This window comes from Cucurbita maxima, unplaced genomic scaffold (assembly GCF_002738345.1).
Source record: "Cucurbita maxima cultivar Rimu unplaced genomic scaffold, Cmax_1.0 Cma_Scf00071, whole genome shotgun sequence".
Taxonomy (NCBI): domain Eukaryota; kingdom Viridiplantae; phylum Streptophyta; class Magnoliopsida; order Cucurbitales; family Cucurbitaceae; genus Cucurbita; species Cucurbita maxima.
The window spans coordinates 395900-416491 of NW_019272087.1; the positions used below are offsets into that span (position 1 = coordinate 395900).

General features: G+C 37.7%; 1 protein-coding gene across 1 annotated transcript; it reads left to right on the forward strand.

Moving 5' to 3' along the window:
- Positions 1–5992: 5992 nt before the first annotated feature.
- Positions 5993–7330, forward strand: LOC111472426 (cucumber peeling cupredoxin-like). Its single transcript, XM_023118086.1, has 3 exons — positions 5993–6243; positions 6402–6788; positions 7158–7330. The coding sequence occupies exons 1-2, from the start codon at positions 6066–6068 to the stop codon at positions 6782–6784; spliced, it is 561 nt and encodes a 186-aa protein (XP_022973854.1). The 5' UTR covers positions 5993–6065; the 3' UTR covers positions 6785–6788; positions 7158–7330.
- Positions 7331–20592: the final 13262 nt, after the last annotated feature.

The following is a 20592-nucleotide window of genomic DNA, read 5'->3' on the forward strand; positions in this document are numbered from 1 at the left end:
CAGTAATTTCTTGCTCTCACTCCCAATCTCACTCACAAACTTGCGAAATGACCGTCATACCCCTTTTTTTTTCATTCTTCCAGCGGCGATTTCTTGCACACCTTACTCTCACTCCCAAACTTGCAAAATGATTGTCATACCGCTCCTTTTTCTAAAGAAGTATTATCTTTAAAGTTCGTAATGTTGTAATCCTGTATCATGAAAATTGAAAATTAATGAAATTGGCCCATGCATATGTCAAACCTGCAACCTTCACGTTATTAGCATGACGATCTAACCAACTGAGCTAATAAGTCATAGGTTTTATGCACATTACAAATCGGTAGCTCCTAATCTAGACAATCGAGTTAAAGTAACATAATTTATGCATAATAAAACTTTAAGCCATTATCTTTTAAAGTTTGTAATGCTAACCCCATATAATTAAAGATATCATTGAGAATTAATGAAATTGACCCATGCAAGTGTCAAACTTGCGACGTTCATATTTTGCTAACCAACTTAGCAAATAGGCCAAATAGGCCAAAAGTTTTATGCACATTGTTGTAGCAACTAATCTAGTCAATCAGACTTCAGGTTACACAATTTTATGCCTAATAAGACTTAAATACTAACCAACCTAGCAAATATGCCAAAAGTTTTGTGCACATTGTTGTAACAACTAATCTAGCCAATCAGACTTCAGGTTACATAATTTTATGCCTAATTAATTTTATGCCTAATAAAACTTAAAACAGTCCTTATCTTTAAAGTTCGTAGTGTTGTAACTCCGTATAATTAAAAGATATTATAATAATTTTATGCCTAATAAAACTTAAAAAAGATATTATAATAATTTTATGCCTAATAAAACTTAAAACAGTCCGTTGTAACTTCGTATAATTAAAAGATCTTATTTGGCCTACGTAGGTGTCAAACCTGCAATCGATTCAACCGAGGTAAACTATAACTTTAAGAAAGTATCAAACCTGCAACCTCTGCGTTATTAGCATGATGCTCTAACCAACTAAGCTAATAGGCCATAAGTTTTATGCATATGGCAGACTGATAGCTCCTAATCCAGTCAATCGAGTTTAGGTTACATAATTGCATGCATAACTTCAAAACTTACTAATTTTAAGTTATTATCTTAAAAGTTCGTAGTGTTGTGACCTTGTATCATGTAAAGTACTATTAAGATAATTAATGAAATTGGCACATACATGACGCTCTAACCAATTGAGCTAATAGGCCAAAGGAATTGAAAAAATAAATAAATAAAAGGAAATAACCATATTCATGTTTCTCCTTGCTTTTTAGTTTCATCTAACCTTAGGCAAGGTATATCTTCACCCACCGGACATCACTTGTGTAGAATCCAAGTTTATTCGGCCACACATGATGTCTGTGCATGTATGTTCAATCGTATGTGACACAACTTACTTGCCTTTACACTAGGCCAAGTCATTTGGCTCGTCCTTGCCTTTAATCGAGACCAAAGTCTCTCAATGCAATGTCACATCCAACATCATCTTGGTTTCCAAGAAACATGGCTCATATGTCTTGATGTCATCCTAAGTCATAGGGTATCATCAGTCAACATAGCTTGCTCGATCATGCTATCGAGAACGAGTCCACGTGTTGTTCATAACGTCTAGACATCTCAAACATGTATCCATATGAGTTATATCGAGGCATTGGCTCTCCCGTGTCCATACCATCATTTACGTACTCCGTATCAGAGAACGGATGCATTATCCAACCTCCAACACATGGTCTTGGGCGTAATACTGGCACACCCATGCCGCTTAGTACTTTTCTTCAAAGACCCATTTCAAAGAAAGTCGCATGAGACACTTGTCTTTGAATGCTCGCCCTCACTGTGACATACATATGTACCACAGGGTAGCTCACTTAGACTGGAGGGCCTAGGGATGTTGGAGAGCTGACACTATGTCTCCCCTTATAGTACATTTTGAGGCATTGTGTGAACATGATTTTAGCGAATGAACATATGGTGTTGTGGAGCATTCGTCCAGTATCTGATTGACATCAAATTTGGCGAGCTTTCATATTTCATAGGGACAAACTTGACTTCAGAATCACATGTCTAAATTCCCTTTAGAATCTCAATTTTTGAGGTTAAGGCTCAGGGCCCTACTCGACCCTTTAATAAGCCTATTTATGACGCTCATGTCTACTCCTTGTTCCTATCTTACTTATGTATTACCTCCTCTTCAATGCACGTTATATGGCGAGTTGAATGATGCACCATCCTCCTCAGTCACATCATGGCATTTTTCTATATTGAGCCTCATGTGTTTGGATTTGTGCCACTTGAGGATTTTCCACTTTACTTGTCTCAACAGGAGGATCACAGCCTATTTTCTTCCTAGTATGGTTTTCACACATGGCACTAGCAGAATTAAAAGAACTCAAAGGAGCAACTATAAGTCTTGTTAGACAATGGTTTCATTTTTCCTAACATATCTCCTTGGAGTGCACCTGTGTTGTTTGTCAATGTGAGATCCCACATTGGTTGGAGAGGGAATCAAGATATTCCTTACAAGGGTGTCACCTCCCCCTAACAAATGCATTTTAAAACCGTGTGGCTGACGACAATACGTAACGGACCAAAGTAAACAATATCTACTAGTGGTCGGCTTGGGTTCTTACAGTCAAGAAGAAGAATGGATCAATGTATTTGTGCATCGATTACAGGGAATTGAACAATAGAACGGTGAAGAATAAGTACCCTATTTCCCTTATAGAAGATATGTTTGACCAACTCAATGGGGTGACAATGTTCTCCAATATAGATCTTCGATTAGGCTACCACCAGATTAAGATTAGAGAGGGAGATGTGCTGAAGATAGCATTCAAAATGATGTACGACCATTATGAGTTTGCTGTTATGTTGTATGGACTCACCAATGTCCCTATGGTATACATAGGATCAATGAATCGAGTATTCAAGGAGTATCTCACACATCTGTCATTGTGTTCATAGATGACATCTCGGTTTACTAAAAAATGGATTAAGAACAGAAGATACATCTCTAGAAAGTCCTTGTGATCTTAAGGGAAAATAAGTTATATATAAATTCTTCTAGTGAGAATTTTGACTACGATAGGCTCATTCTTAGTGCTCGTGGTATCGAAGATGGGGTTTCAGTGGAACCTGCAAAGGTGGAAGTTGTCACCAAGTAGGCTTGCCCGACTATAGTCACTAAGGTACATAGTTTCTTGGGACCGGTAGGGTACTATCAGCCGTTCGTACGAGATTTTGCCAAAATAGCCTCATCACTCATGTAGTTAACGAGGAAGGGTGTTCTGTTTATATGGAAAGAAACATGTAAGGCTAGCTTCCAAGATCTGAAATAGAGGTTAGTGTCGGTCCTAGTGCTCACAATTCCAAAGAGATTAGGGGGTTATGTGATTTATAATGACATCTTAAGAAAGGACTAGGATGTGTATTGATGCAACACGGAAAGGTGATCATTTTTGCTTCCCATCAGTTGAAGGACTACGATCAGAACTAACCCACCCATGACTTAGGAGTATCTACAGTAGTATTGCACTTAAAATTTGGTGATTACTTGTATGGAGAGAATTCTCATATCTACACTAACCACAAGATTCTGAAGTATTTCTTCTCCAGAAAAGAACGGAACATGAGACAGTGAAGATGGCTAGAACTGGTGAAGGATTACGGAATAGACATCCAATACCACCCTGAGAAAGCAAACATAGTCGTTGATGCCCTAAGTCGGACAATGGCCCACTCGTCGTCCATGATTACTAGAGAGTCACAAGTGCAGACAGACTTTGAGCAAGTATAGATAACAATGGTGACTAGAAGGAGTTTTAGCACAGATGACTCGACTTACAATTCAACCCACACTTAGACAACGAATTATTGATTCTCAACATGAGGACCCCTTTTAACCAAAATTTTAGGCCAATTAAAAGCAAGTTTAGTAGACAGTTTCTCCAAATGGACAGAGGGTGGTCTATTATGCAAAGAGCAATTATGCATGAAATCGATGGAAGAGTTGAAGAATGAGATATTAACATAGGCCCATAACTCTCAATAACATTTATGGTGTGTAGTATGAAGAAGGATATAGTAGAGTTTGTAAGTGAGGGTGTAGTGTGCCAACTGGAGAAGACACGTAAACAGATAATGACAGGATTAGTGCAGCACTTGAGTGTTCCCGAATGGAAGTGGGAGAATATAGCTATGGACTTCATCATAAGTCTACTCAGGATATTGAAAGAATATACAGTGATTTGGGTAATTGGGTAATTGTTGATAGACTGGCCAAGTCAGCATACTCCCTACCTCGCAAGACATCCTATACGATGGATAACTGGGCACAGTTGTACAAGAAGGAGATTTTAAGGTTGCACGAAATTCAGTGTCCATAGTATCAAATCGAGACCCACATTTTAGGATAGTATTTTAACATGGTCTTCAAAAACCGTTGAGTATTTGCCTTGACTTCAATACTATCTTCCACCCACAGACATGTTGTGTGCTTATGTGTTGGATTTTGCAGGTAGTTGGCACTCTAAGCTCCATCTTATGGAGTTCACTTACAACAACTTCCAAGAAACTATTGGAATGATACCATTTGAAGCATTACATGGGAAGTGGTGTAGGTCCCTAATATATTGAGATGAGGTAGGTGAATGAGAGTTGTTAGGACCAAAGATAGTTCAAGCTACTAATGAGACGGTAAAAAAGATTAGAGAAAGAATGTGCATGACTCAAAGTAGACAGAAGAGTTACGTTGAAATAAGGCATGGGAGCTCAGGGGACATGGTATTCTTGAAGTGACTTCGATGAAGGGCGTTCTAAGGTTCAAACGTAAAGGCAAGTTGAGCCCATGCTTCATCGAACTTTTCGAAATATTAGATCAGATAAGATAGGTGGCATACAGACTAGCCCTGACACCATCTTTTTCAGCGGTGCACAACGTATTACATGTGTTAATGCTTCATAAGTATATGACTGACCCACCCACATGATTGTTATGAACGGTTAATGGTAGATGAGGATTTGAGTTATGAAGAGAGGTCAGCATGGCTCGTGAGGTGAAAGCTTTATGCACTAGAGACATCACTTTTATCAAAGTACAATGGCAAAACTACCCAACAAAAGAAGTCGTGGGACGTGACGATGAGAGGAGGGAGAAATACCCTGAGCTATTCTAGGATTTAGACACTCGAAAACAAAAGTTTTTCTTAGAGGCCTATAATGTAACAATAGTTGGTTGCGAAAAAAATTCAAAAATCTCATTGGAAACAAAAAGATTTCTAGTGAGGCGGCAGAGTTCTCGTGAGGGAAACCACCCACGGTCCCTCTTCTTAAGCCCCTTACCATTCACTCCCTCAACCACCCAACGTATCAACTATTCTCACGCTGCAACACATACCCACCGAGGAGAAAGAACCCTAGCAAATATGTTTTGTTTTCCCTTCCTTCCCCTGCAACTTGTCAGTGTCGTTGTTGTTACTAATCGAGAGGGAATTCATAGTGGTAGAGATGGTCGATAACAATGCTCAGATGATCGGTAAGCTCTTGTTCTTCTAAGTTGTCCGATTCTAATTTTAAAGGATGGATGTTAGGTTATTTTCTTTTCTCATAATTACCACTGTGTGTAGATTCCGTAACATCACGATCATAAGACAAGATCACTGGAGCAAATAGCGAGCGAGGTGTAGCTTGATCGTCATAGAAAAACACAAAAGGCAAATGTAGTACACCTGTATGATGTGATCCTCCTCGAGACTGCAGTTGGGCAACTCGAGACCCGCATGTTGACCCAACCCACACGTTATCCCGAGCGTGTAAGTTGAAACAAGTGGTGGCCATAAGAATAAACAATAATAAAAATAAATAAATACAAAGAAACTAAAAATAAACAATAATAATAAAATTTTAAAATAAAAACATAATAGTTTAGTTGGTTAATAGAGCCTTAAGAAAACAAAATCAAACCAAACCCTATCGCTTTTCTAAATTCATTCTCTTCTTTCCATTCATTTTATTTCAACTCACACGAGATCAACACAGCGCCATGCCCACTCCGAATAACCTAGCAGCGCTTTTGACGGCGGCATTTATTGTCACCACCGCGGCGCCCTTTGCCGGAGCGGAGACGCACCACGTCGTCGGCGGCGACAGGGGATGGGACGTGGATTCGAACATTGCGTCTTGGTCGGCCGGTAGAATATTCAGAGTCGGAGATAAGATCTGTAAGATCCATTCGTTTTCTTTTTTCCTTTTTCGTTTTGTTTTTAATGCGTTTTCTTTTTGTGTGAGAAATTTTGTTTTGGGATTCCCGGAAAATGGGAATCGGAACCGGGTTTATTAATAGTAAAAATATGAAATAAAAGAGTAATGCTGGGGGTAGGGTTCGCGTACTCTGTGGCACACGGTAATGTGGTGGAGCTGGAAAGGAAGGAGGAATTCAAAGCGTGCGATGTAAGCAGGTTCATCAGGGAGTATAGGGACGGCATAGATATCGTCGCCTTGAACGGAGAGGGAATCCGTTACTTCGCGAGTAGCAGAGCAGAGAGGTGCAGGAAGGGCCTCAAACTGCAGGTGCATGTGGAGGCCCAACAACAGAAGGCGGGGACGACAGGAGTTGGCTCAAGGGACGACATGTCGGAGGGGGGTGGTGAGTCAGCAGCAGTTCCACCATCCCCTTCCACGTCTTCAACGCCCTTCGCCATTTCTTATCTCACTCTCTCCCTCTTGCTGGCCGGCCTTGCCTTTACCTATTGGATCAGCTAAGCCCTCTTTTTTTATTTTTTTATTTTTTTATTTTGTTTAATTATGTAACCAATTTGATTTAGATTAAGATTATTAAAGCTTCAGACATATAATAATATTCCATATAATAATCATGCGCTCTAAGAAGAAGAGGTACAACTGCACTTGCAACTCCACATGCAACGCTTGCAACTCCACACACTCGGCCATGCACCGCCGCCATCGCACTGCTTAACGCACCTCGTCCTTGAACCGCCGCCCCACAGGCAGTGCGCCATGCAGCGCAGAGGCGGTGCGCAGGCTGGGCAGTTGAGCGCCATCCTGTCCCTGATGCAGTCCCCGCACAGCTTGGCGTCGCCCGGGCCAGGGGAAGTCAGCCAGATGGCCGTCATAAGAATCACCGCTGCCGTGGTTGCTGAGTGAAAGCGTAATGATATCTCCATGTCTGAAACTGGTTTGGATGAGGAAGAATTGGGAGGTAATTAATAGAGATGGAAGGTTGTTGATAGTTGTGGTCTGTATTTATGGCTATTATTCAATGTGGTCAGCCATGCATTTCTTGGTTTCCTCAATTCTTTCCAACACACTAACTCCAAAATTTTACATAGTCGGGATAGAGTAAATAAAAAAAAAAAGAAATGGATAAAGAAATAGTCGCATATGATCCAATGTTATACAAGATCATGGTATATGATACTCTCATTCACATTATAAATCAAATATTGTCGAGTCTTAATCTGATTGGTGCCTTGCACAATCATACCAGCGAGGACACTAGTCTCTCAAAGGGGATGGAACGTGAGGTCTCACTTCGATTAGAGAGGAGAATGAAGCATCCCTTATAAGGGTGTGAAAATCACTTCTTACCAAATACGTTTTAAAATCGTAATGCTTACGGTGGTACATAACTGGCTAAAGGCCTTGGCTGCAAATTTAGTTGAGAAAGAAAATATTCCAACATATCTTAGATGGGTATGGATAGAGAAGACCTTTAGATGGGGTATGGACAGAGAAGACCTTGATGACAATATTTTGAATGTGCTGGACAGGCTTCAACCACACAAAAAACCTTCGAGCATTGATGATTTATTATTTTGTAGGAGAACTTCTACTCAATAGTATTTTTGTTGAAAACTTGGTTGAACTATGTCTCTCTGATAGTTCAAATGTGAAACTTTACTCATGTTAGGAAAGTTGTCCAAACTTGATGTAACACCCGCTCATCGACAGCGCGATTTAAAGGAGTTACCATCGACTCCGATAACAAACTCCGACAACCAATCTATAATTTTGCAAAAAATTTCCAATACATTTTCATAAAAATCAAGTAAAACATTTTCAATCCATCTAAATTTTAAACAACGAAAGCATAATTGACTCCTAGTTTCTCTTTCTAGGGCCACCTATTCGTTAATGAGGTATCTCAGCTACTTCCAGCTTAGGTTACTAACTCTCTCTATATGCTTATCTAGAATTTTGGACTCGTATGTAAGACTCGCTCTCGGTCAAATACGGCCAGTCTACTAATTTCTTTGGTGGCCTGTATATCTCATATACCAACGGACAGGAGTACTCATTCTCTCTGATTTAGCATACAACGCGTTGGTCAAGAACTCAGCGGGAATTAGTAGACTACAATACTCATATAATTAGGTCATGGCTCAACAATCTATAAGCATATCCTAGAGTCATAATCTTTCCATTAACATGCTTAACATACTCACATCTGATACATGCTTTCATACTTTATAATGTTCGACACATAATAACATGCTTACATCACAGGCAAGTCGTCACAATACACAAATAATCAGTCAATATTATCATCGCACATATTATCATACTAAGCTCATGTAAACAACATACTCGCATGTAGTAAAACAAATTAAGAACTAGTTTAAAGCACGATATGCTACTTGGTTTCAAATCCCTTTTTCCCCTGGTTGTACGTTTAATAGGGTATTTCAACCCAATTCCATCCAATTAGACCTATATTTCACGATTTTAAAGATAATTATAGACCAATCTTGATAGGACAAGTCAAAAGGAGTTGAACGGAACAAACTGGGAACCAAAATAGTACCAAACGCGCCCTCATGCACCTGCACACAGTTGGTGTGATTTTCTCACGCGCTTGATCTCCGCACAGTCACTCGCAGACTACCACACACCCTGCATGTACTTTTCCCACTTCCATTGGCACATTCAGAGATTGCAATAATCCATTGGGTTTCTGTCTAGGTGCCTTAACTTGTTGACAAGTTAAACACCTACTCACATATTTAACATCATCTTTCTTTATCTTATATTACCAAAATCATGTTTTCAAATCCTGATACATCTCTGTGGTATCTAGATGTACGGTATAGGGTGACTCATGTGTCTCAGATAGAATTTTTCTTGATCTCCACATCATTTGACACATAAGTTCAATTTCGCCACTTCAAACATCCATCACCCATTATCAAGAAATCCTTGACTTGTTCAGTCTCAAGTTGTTTCACGACTTTTGCAAAATAAGGGTCCCTCTATTGACCCTGAATAATTAGTTACTGCAACGTTGGCAGATAGTCATAAGAGCTAACTGAGTTGTCGCTTCCCTGACCAAAATAACTATATAAGCTTGTTCAAACTTCATCTGAATGTTGGGTTGTCTCGTCAACATTGTAGATGAGTGATTTGTCTTACAACTCAAGGCATCAGCTACCAGATTAGCTTTACCAGGGAGATGTAGGATCTTCATATCATAATCTTTTATAACTCCAACCATCGATGCTGCCTCATGTTAAGCTCTTTCTGTGTGAACAGATATTTGAGACTCTTATGATCGGTATAAACTTGTATCCTCTCACCGTACAGATAATGTCTCCATATCTTCAGAGCAAGCACCACAGTAGCTAACTCTAAATCATGAGTTGAGTAGTTGCATTCATAATCCTTCAACTGTCGGGAGACATAAGCGATAACTCTCCCGTTCAGTAGAAGTACGCAACTCAACCTATTCTTAGAGGCATTACTATAAATTACTAGATTCCCAGTACCGTTGGGTACATTAAGCACTGGGGCTGATGCCAGTCATTCCTTGAGTTCTTGCAAACTCCTTTCACAAGCTCGACTTCACTCAAATTTCTTTCCTTTTCGAGTTAACTGAGTCAAAGGCGCTGCAATTTTTACAAAGTCCTTAATAAATCGCCTATCGTATCCTGCTAAACCTAGGAAACTTCTCACCTCAGTAACTGTAGTTGGTTGAGCCCAACCTATAACTGTCTTCACCTTTGCTGGATCAACAACTATATCATCCTTGAATACCACATGACCAAGGAATACTACCTTCTGAAGCGAAAACTCACATTTCGAGAATTTAGCATATAGTTTTTTTTTTTTTTTTTTTTTCACGTAGAACAACAAAACTTTTCTCAAATGTTCTACATGTTCATTATTTGTCTTGGAATAGACCAATATATCATCAATGACCACAATCACAAAAGAATCCAGGAAATCCTGGGATACTCGATTCATCAACTCTATAAACACAACAGGGGCATTAGTCAAGCCAAAGGACATCACGATAAACTCATAATGCCCATATCGAGTATGAAAGACCGTCTGCGGTATGTCCTCTTCTTTGACTCTTATCTGGTGATAACCAGAACGTAGATCAATCTTCGAAAATACTGTTGCCCCTTGAAGCTGGTCAAACAAGTCGTCAATCTGCGGCAAGGGATACTTATTTTTAATGGTCACCTTATTCAGATCCCTGTAATCAATACAGAGACGGAGTGTATCGTCCTTCTTCTTCATGAACAACACCGGAGCTCCCCATGGTGACACACTAGGTCGTATGAACCCTTGGTTCAACAACTCCTGTAATTGCAGCTTCAACTCTTTCAATTCCGCGGGAGCCATCCTGTAAGAAGCTTTAGAGATAGGTGTCGTCCCTGGTTCAAGTTCAATGCCAAAGTTGACTTCCCGCTCTGATGGCAAGCCAGGCAACTCATCAGGGAAGACATCCAGAAACTCATTCACCACAGATACAGCTGATACATCTGTATCAACTCGTCTCACTTCTACCACACTAGCCAAGAATGTCACAACATCGTGACTAATCAACTTCCTAGCCTTTAAAGTAGTTATTGTTTTGGGAACATTTCCCGGCTTCGTACCCTGAAACTGGAAGCTCTTTCCCATTGGGGTGAAAAACAATCTCCTTCTTATAACAATTGATACTGGCTTGATGAGCAGATAGTCAATCCATGCCCAAAATAATGTCATAATCATACATATCTAGCACCATTAACATCACGTCTAATGGTTGGCCAGATACTACCACCTTATCCAGTTTCACCTTTCCACAAGTCATTAATATGAATTTTGAAGGTGTAGAAACTAGAACCTCATAACTTAGAGGCTCTAACTCAAGTCGAGCTTGACGAACAAAAGATAATGATATAAAAGAATACGTCGAGCCCGAATCAAATACAGATTAAGTAAAGTAGCCACAAGTAGGTAATGTATCTGTCACTACCGAGCTGGCATGCCTGCTGCCTTGCTCGTCATGGCAAAGGCTTTACCTCGAGCCTGAGGTTATCCTCCAAGCCTCGACTAACCTCCTGCTCCTGGAGCGGCCTCTCGCGCATACCACACTAGGATTCTTTGCATTTTGACACACTCTAGCAAGATGGCCATTCTTACCACAATTATAATATGTCTTGTTTGCAGCAGTACAAGGTCCCTCATGAGTCAACCCACATTTTTCACAGACGACCTTCCCTTCACTTGAAGAAGACCGACGATCTACTCGTCGCTGTACTGCCTGCTGTTGTGAACTCGAGGATATTTGAGTAAATTTTTGTTTACCACTTGGTCGCATCTGACAATTGGAACCCTGATTACTCCTCGAGGTGGTAGCATCTAATTTCACCATAGCATTATAAGCAGTAACGAAATCTTGAGAAGCATGAGCAGACACGGATCCCTATATCTCTTGTCTCAAACCCTGGATGAAGAGATCTGTCTTCTCTTCCTCAGTAGCCACCATAAGATGAACAAATCTAGATAATCAAGTGAATTCTGCCTAATACTCCTCTACTGACATATTACCCTTTCCAGTTGCATAAAAGCTTTTCGGTTTCGCAATCTTGCTAGAGCAGGATAATATTTCTTACAAAATTCATGTTTAAATGTCACCTATGCGATTGAGGCTCCACCAGCCTCCATCTTTGGCTTCTTTGATTTTCACCAAAAATGGGCCGGTCCCTTTAACATATGTGTGGCACACAACATCTTATTATTCTCCAAGCAGTTGAAGAATGTAAACTTTGTTTCGATACATTCTAGCCACCATTCAGCTGCCTAGGATCAGTCCCCTTTCCTCTAAAAGTTGGCCGGGTAAGTTTCATAAAATCTTGTATATACTCACTTTCCTTTGTCATATATCGTCGCCCATAAGTTACTACCCGCGGTGGTGCCTGTGTCACCACCGCTATACCAGGTAGCTCCGTCAAACTTGTTGGAGGTATTGCTGCCTGAACACCTACTCCTGGTGCTCCAGACACTAGAGTCACATGGCTAGATACAGGTGCTGTCGGAGCCGCATGGCTCCCAAGACCAACAAAAGCTGCCTGTACCGCCTGATCCACACGGCTCTACACCGCCTGATCTACTTGACTCTCAATCAATGATTGCAATGCTTCCAAAGTAATCACAACAGTTGACTGATCTCTCGATGCCGACGGAGTAGTAGGCTCCGGATCTACCTCTGCTGGAGCAGTTCCTTCTACAAGCTGCTCCTCATTCCCAGGGTCCACATTGGACGTACCAAGGTTTAAACTCTTAAATACTACCATATCTGTCACACACATAATTAAGTGATCATAATCAATTCATTTAAACTATTCATACTATTCTTTACTACAACTTAGATGTGCATCACTTACCTGATCGAGGAGAGATACCGTTGAGCTGGACTAGAGGGACTCATACTGTCTATTCTAGATTGTCTATAGAACATATAACATAGACTCTGATACTAACTTGTAACACCAGCTCATTGACAACGTGATTTACAAGAGTTACCATCGACTCCGATAACAAACTTCGATAACAAACTCCGACAACCAATCATAATTTTGCAAAAGTTTTCCAAAGCCTTTTCATAAACATCTAAAACATTATCAACCAACCTAAATTTTAAACAACGAAAGTATAATTACATAAACAGGCCAAGACATGGATTCCCAATAGTCTCTAGCCCGCTGGTCTCGACCTCGGTTAGCCTGCATCATCTAAATTTGGAAAGAAAAGTTAAAATAATTTTGATGAATAATTAATTATCCAGTAAGTAGCTAACTTATCTTTCATAAGTTATAACTAATATTTCCAGGCGTTTTTAAGTTTTATACGCAATTGACTCTTAGTTTCTCTTTCTAGGGCCACCTATTCGTTAATGAGGTATCTCAGCTACCTCCAGCTTAGTTTACTAACTCTCTCTATATGCTTATCTAGAATTTTGGACTCGTATGTAAGCCTTGCTCTTGGTCAAATACAACCCGTCTACTAATTTCTTTGGCGGCCTGTATATCTCATATACCAACGAACAGGAGTACTCATTCTCTCTAACTTAGCACACAGCGCGTTGGTCAGGAACAACGCTGAAATTAGTAGACTACAATACTCATATAATTAGGCCATGACTCAACATATTCTAGAGTCATAACCTTTCCATTAACATGCTTAGCATACTCACATCCGATGCATGCTTTCATACGTTTATAATGTTCGACACATAGAACATTCTAGTAATCATTTATAATATGCTTACATCACAGGTAAGCAGTCACAATACACAAATAATCCGTCAATATTATCATAGCACATATTAACATACTAAGCTCTTAGTCATGGAAACAACATACTCGCATGTTGTAAAACAAATTAAGAACTAGTTTAAAGCATGATATGCTACTTACTTGGTTTTGAATCCCTTTTTCCCTTCGTTGTACGTTTAATAGGGTATTTCAACCCAATTCCTTCCAATTAGACCTATATTTCACGATTTTCAAGATAATTGTAGAGCAATCTTGATAGGACAAGTCAAAAGGAGTCAAACGGAACAAACAGGGAATCAAAATAGCACCACACGCGCCCTCACGCGCCTGCACACACTTGGTGTGCTTTTCTCACGCGCCTGATCTGCGCACAGTCGCACTCTCACTCGTAGACTACCACGCGCCCTGCGTGTATTGCACATGCCTCTCCTTCTTCCTTGCGTTTCCTTTGGGATAAACGCTTAAATCATCTTAAATTTAGAGCTTCAATGGCTGAAAATCATCACACTCGTCCCCCCATCCTCACGTTTGCACACTAACACAACAAACGCTGTAGAACCTTATGATTTACCGAGCATATGGGTAAAAACTCTCCTTCCTCTGTTTTCTCTCTCTCTCTCTCTTTTTTTTTCTTTCTTTTTTCTGTTCCTCTGTCCTAAGTTTTTAACATTCTTACCCGACCTTTATAATTTTCATTCCACCAACTCACAAACCTTTCTCTCCTCGGTTCACATCTCCCACCCACTTGTGTCACTATCCTCTCCCTCCATTATAAGAATTGCTTGACACAGCTGTTTTTTTTTTTTAATTAATTAAATAATTTGTTTCATAATTATCATAATAATAATAATAATAATAATTACTATTAAATATCAATACAACACATATATACATTTATTTATTTATTTTAGATCATTACGCTTGAGGCTCTTAAAATTGATGGGTTAAGAAATTTTATGTGAATTATAAGGATGGTAGAACTTAATTTCCTAAACGGAAAACCTTTCATATTTTGAACATGATTTGTTTCGAGCAATGGAAAGAAGTTGCTACTCTGACAAATTGTACAACTTTTCCCATCTCGAAAGCTTAATCATTGAGACTAATGTGTATTCTAAACATTTTTGCAACTCATAGTTAGAGGTTGAAAATTGACACCATTAATGCAAGGTTAATTTCAAGCTTTCAAAGTCCTCCAAAACTTCGATTTCTACCCATTGAATATTGTATAAGTTTGGTAATGCTACCAAACTGGTTAGAGTTTTGTAGCTCACTCGAAGATTTGTGGATCTACTCTCGGGATTATATTTCCCCTCCAGCTTTGCAAAATATCTCAAACTTGTCTTCATTAGGACTCGATAACTTTAATAATTTGCCAGAAGGGCTTGGTGGTATTCATAATTTGAAAAAGTTGACCGTTAAAAGGCCAATGAAGCGTTATGATTAGAGTCGATTGATACCCTTCATTTCACTTGAAGATCTTGAGTTGCATGATAGAGGAGCTAATAGCTTAACATAACTTCCTCGACAATTTAAGATCCTCATTGCTTTAAGATCGTTGTATATTGAGAGTTCTAATGACATTGAATCTTTGCCAGAATGGTTGGAAAACATTACATCTTTGGAGACATTGGTATTATGTTGGTACATAAATTTGAAAAGGTTGCCCTCAAAAGAAGCTAGGTCAAATCTAACTCAATTGAATTACTAAAATAGAGGATATAGCAACTCCAGTTATGTTAACATTTTTGCTATGTACCTTAACTATTGTATCCAAGAAAAACCAAAAGTGTAGCAGAAGTTGTCCTCAAGCCAGGTCAGACTCGTTTATGTTTGTTTCTTTTGTTTGTACTTTTTTTTTAATGTGTTCATTAGCGTAAGTAAAATTATAATTATATTGCTATGTACCTTAACTATTGTATCCAAGAAAAACCAAAGTGCTGTTTTGTGTAATCTTTTCTTGATTGATCTTCATAAAAAAAATGTGTTTCTCAGAGTTGTGTTTAACATTTGGATATTTGAGTCTAAACTTGCTATCTATGAATAGAGGATCTAGCAACTCGAGCTATGGTAACATTTTTAGTAATTTATTAGTTAATTTATTTATTAAATTTTTAGAATATTACAAAATTTAAACGGATATAATTTAAATTTTATTTGCTTATAAGGAAAGAAAAACCCCTTGAATAAATTTATTTAATAATTTTTTAGTCATTTTTTTATTAACTTATAAATATATTATTTAAATTTGAAGGCTCCTAAAATTTTAATTTTTGAAAAATTAATTGCTCAACTAAACATTTATTATCCATAAGAATGAGAAAGCAAAGTAAGAGGAAGCAAAACAACAGAGAAGACAGTTGGAAGTAAGCGAGAATCTCCCGAAAATAGCTTGATCCTCTGTTAGATGTGGTCAATCTTGACAGTCTAGACGTTTAAGATTACAAACATCATTTGAGGATGATCATTGTTGGTTTTTATTTAAAAAATGTGCATTTGAAAGTGTTTTACCAATAATCATTCGAGGACAACTTGTTAAAAAATTGGTGGCATTCCATTGGTTGTGAAAGTGTTTGGAGGAATGGTGAAATCATGCAAGAACGATGAGGTATTGCAATCGACTTTGGAAAATATAGGGAGAATTGAATTGCCAAACGATAATCTTATTTTATCCACAATCAAATTAAGCGTGAACCATCTACCATCTTCCTCATTGAATCAATGTTTTGCCTACTATTCAAATTTCCCACCTAGTTTGTTAAAATGTGAATAGCACGGGGGGTTTATTCAACTCCCCAATGGAAACAATGTAATGGTGGAGGATATTGGAGCGAGGTATTTTGTTATTTTGTTGTCTCGTTCCTTGTTACAAGATGTTGTCAAGGATAAGAGAGAAAAAATTATATATTGTAAGATGCATGATCTAATATAGGACGTTGCATGTGCTATTTCAAATGATCAAAATTTGAGAAGTTACCTTGTAAAGGATGAAAAATCTCAAGGGGTGAAGTTCTTTCAATCTATTAAAGTAGAAGAATAGTTTATTGTTGTGAAAATGTATCTTTTGATAATCAAGAAATGATCACCAACTTAATATACTTGCACGTTTTAATTATTTGTTATGGGTTCATAACTGAATTGCGAGATACAATCAGTAAATTGAAGCATTTGAAGTATCTTGACATTTCAATATCTAGAATAAGGGAGCTTCCGAAATCTATTGTTTTGCTTTACAATCTACCGACTTCGACAACTTTGAAGGTTGGAAGGACAATAATGCTTCCTACAAAGTTGAGAAATTTGGTCAACTTAAGGCATTTAGAATTTTATCTTTTTCCTTCACATCAAATTAAGCAAGTGTCTAAACATTTAAGTCGAATGACTCAACTTCAAACGCTTTTTGATTTTGTAGTTGGGTGTGATGACGGATGTAAGATTGAGGAGCTTGGACCTTTAAAAGACCTTAAATGTAAGTTAAACTTTTTATATCTCGAGCAAGCCAAAAGTAAACACGAGGTCGTGGCTACAAATTTTGTAGAGAAAGAAAATATTTCTGAACTATATATTAAATGGAGTATTCAAAGAGAAAAAAGTGATACACTGATTTAAATGTGTTGGAAGGGCTTCAACCACACAAAAACCTTCAAGCATTCACGATTCATAACTTTGCAGGTTTACTTATGTTAAATGGTATTTTTGTTGAAAACTTGGTTAAGCTATGTCTATATAGATGCAAAAGATGTGAAACTTTACCAATCTTTGGACATTGTTCCAAGCTTGATTTTTTGATTAAGTGGTGTAAAAAGTATTGGAGATGAATTTTATGGGAATTATGGTGATAGTAGAACTTTATTCCCTAAATTGAAAACATTTAAAATTTTACCCATGAAAAGTGTAGACATATAGGAAGAAGTTGCTACTATCTCGAGCTGCACAACTTTTCTTGATCTCGAAAATTTAGTCATTCGTTATTGTCTCAAACTAACGAAAATTCCAAACATTTTTGCAACTCATAGCTAGAGGTTGGAGTTAACCCTGTTAATGCAAGGTTATTTTCAAGCTTTCGTAGTCTTCCAAAGCTTTGAAATCTAAGCATTTATAACCGTACAAGTTTGATAAAGCTACCAAATTGGTTAAAATCATGTAGCTCACTCGAAGATTTGTGTAGAGGCGACTTTGGTGATGATATCTCCCCTCCAAATTTGCAAAATATCCCAAGCTTGTCTTCATTAAGAATTGAAAACTTTCAATTAATACCCTTCAATTTGCGGGAAGTTTTTGAGTTGCATGAGACAAGAAACTAATAGTTTAACACAACTTTCTCGACAACTTGAGCTTCTCACTGCTTTAAGATCGTTGAATGTTGAGAATTTTAATGGAGTTGAATCTTTACCAGTATGGTTGGGAAACGAAGTACTTACCCTCAAAAGAAGCAATGTCAAATTTAACTAAATTGAATCATTTAATGGTGTATGAATGTTCCCAAAGGTGGTGTTAAACGGGAAAAAGTTTCTCATGTACCCAATATCTGTGTATGCATAGTTTATTCTTCCATTTAGGTTTGTTGTTATTATTTGGAGATCCTGACCCCATTGATGATAAATCGATAAGTCTTTGACATTTTCCTATTCCATAACCGATTAGATTTACGGTAAGTTGAGCTTTAAGTTTAATTTGTAGGTTCTCATCCTTATTATCGTACTATGAAGGCTGAATGCGATTGTTATCTCGAAAAATTCTATTAGTTTCATCACAAAAATTCATTTTCTCCGTTAATGGAAACTCTTAAGTTTTGATTCCATCATTAATACCACTCCACTTTGAATGGGGAAGGTGGTGAAGGTTTGGGAACACAATTAGTTAAACAGTCAGTCATCCTCAATCATATATAATAGAGAATTCAAGTTCTAACAATGCAAAAGTTAAATTTTAGTATTTTCATAATTAGTCCGTTTGTCATCCTTGAAAATCCTTGAAAAGTTTATTTGCATCACTAAACACTAATAGGATTAAAGTATTAATTTATGAAACTTCTCATAAAAGTGGCCGGTTAGGCCATTCATCTCTCAATTATTGTCCTAACTTTTTGGCTGGAACTCACATTTGGTCAATTTCAAATGGTTCAGATAAAAGAGAGTGTAACCCACTTGTTAGGATAAGAATGTCATCATTTTTTAAGATGTCCTAACCTAGCTCATCGTCTAGCAAACCTAAATTTAAGGCCCTACCTCTGTGTAGATAAACACGCAACACAAGAAGAACATACAATCAAACACCTAAAGCTAACACATAATATATCATGCACACATACAAGTAAAACAAGCTCAATGGGGAGATAGCATCCATTAATCACCTAGAGCATAAATAACAATAGCCCATCCTTTCTACGAAAGCATTTAAAACATCATTCATCACAAATTTCATCATTGGGGCATTTTTGTATTTTCTTATATCATGCATACAACACTAATTCATGTAGCCCAACTCATATACTAATCAAGCATATTTTCTTTCTAGCCTTATATAATAAATAAAACATCATGGTCCTCCAAAATCTAAACCAATGGAGCATTATGGTAATCTACAATAACATATTATACTTTTCAAAAGTCGTCGTTCTATAGTGGTAAATATTCCCGCCTGTCACGCAGGTGACCTGAGTTTGATCTCCTGCAGCGTCAATTTAAATTTTCTTTTGGACAATTTTAATTGAATTCGAAATTCGATGGTGGTGAATCGGATGATTTTGGTTTGTTCCCCAACAATGAAATTCAAAATTTGTTTCCTTTTTTTTTCTCGTGTGTTAACAAATAATATATTTTTCGGAGGTCGATATAATACAATAGTGAGTATTCCCACTTGTCACTCGAGAGACCTAAGTTTGAACCCCGACAATATTAAGTTTAATTTTGTTTTGACAATTTTCACCGGATTTGAAATTGGATTACTTGTTCTGAATCTTCGATTGATAAAATCTAGAGCGTTAACAATGGATCACATTTTCTAAAGACGATTGGTAAAATTTGGAGCGTTACCAAATAATTTATTTTTTATGAGTTGTTGTAGTATAGTGGTGAGTATTCCTACCTATTACGTCGGTGACCCTGGGTTTAGTCTTCGGCAAGGGTGATTTAAGTTTTATTTTGGTAGTTTTAACGGGATTCAAAATTTGACAGTGGCGAACCTGTCATGCCAGTAGTTTGGGTTCGATCCCCAACAACGGTAGTTTGAGGAAAATTGGAACTGGATTGATTTTCCTAAAAAATGGTTTATGAAATCTTGTGTGTTAACAAATAATATGTTTTAAGAGGTCGTTGTAGTACAAGGTGAGCATTCCTGCTTGTCACTTGAGTGACCTGAGTTTGATCCTCAACAATAACAAGTTTAATCTTGTTTTGAAAATTTTAATCGGATTACTTTTTGTAATTGATAAAATTTTGTGTGTTAACAAATATTAAATTTTTCGAAAGTCGTCGTTGTAGAGTGGTGAGTATTCACGCGAGTTTGATCCCCCGCAACGATGATTTTAATTTTCTTTTGGATAGTTTTAATTGAATTTAAAATTCGGTAGTGGTGAACTAGATGATTTGGATTTATTCCCCAACAACGAAATTCGGAATTGTATTCTTTTTTCTCTCATGTGTTAAAAAATAATATATTTTTCAGAGGTCGATGTAATACAGTCATGAGTATTCCCGCTTATCACTCGAGAGACCTTAGTTTCAACCCCGACAATAATAAGCTTAATTTTCTTTTGACAATTTTTACCGGATTTGAAATTGGATTACTTGTTCGAAATCTTCTATTGATATAATCTAGAGCGTTAACAATGGATCAATTTTTCTAAAGACAATCGGTAAAATTTGGAGCGTTAACAAATAATTTATTTTTTATGAGTCGTAGTATAGTGGTGAGTATTCCAGCCTGTCATGCAGGTGACCCGAGTTCGATCCCCAGCAATGGCGATTTTAATTTTATTTCGGTATTTTTAACGAAATTTGA

Excerpts from the sequence above, each read along its gene's own strand:
- LOC111472426 (XM_023118086.1), top strand. The coding sequence starts at position 6,066 with ATGCCCACTCCGAATAACCTAGCAGCGCTTTTGACGGCGGCATTTATT. Across the intron at positions 6,244-6,401 it reads CAGAGTCGGAGATAAGATCT|GGTTCGCGTACTCTGTGGCA; the intron begins GTAAGATCCATT and ends TGCTGGGGGTAG.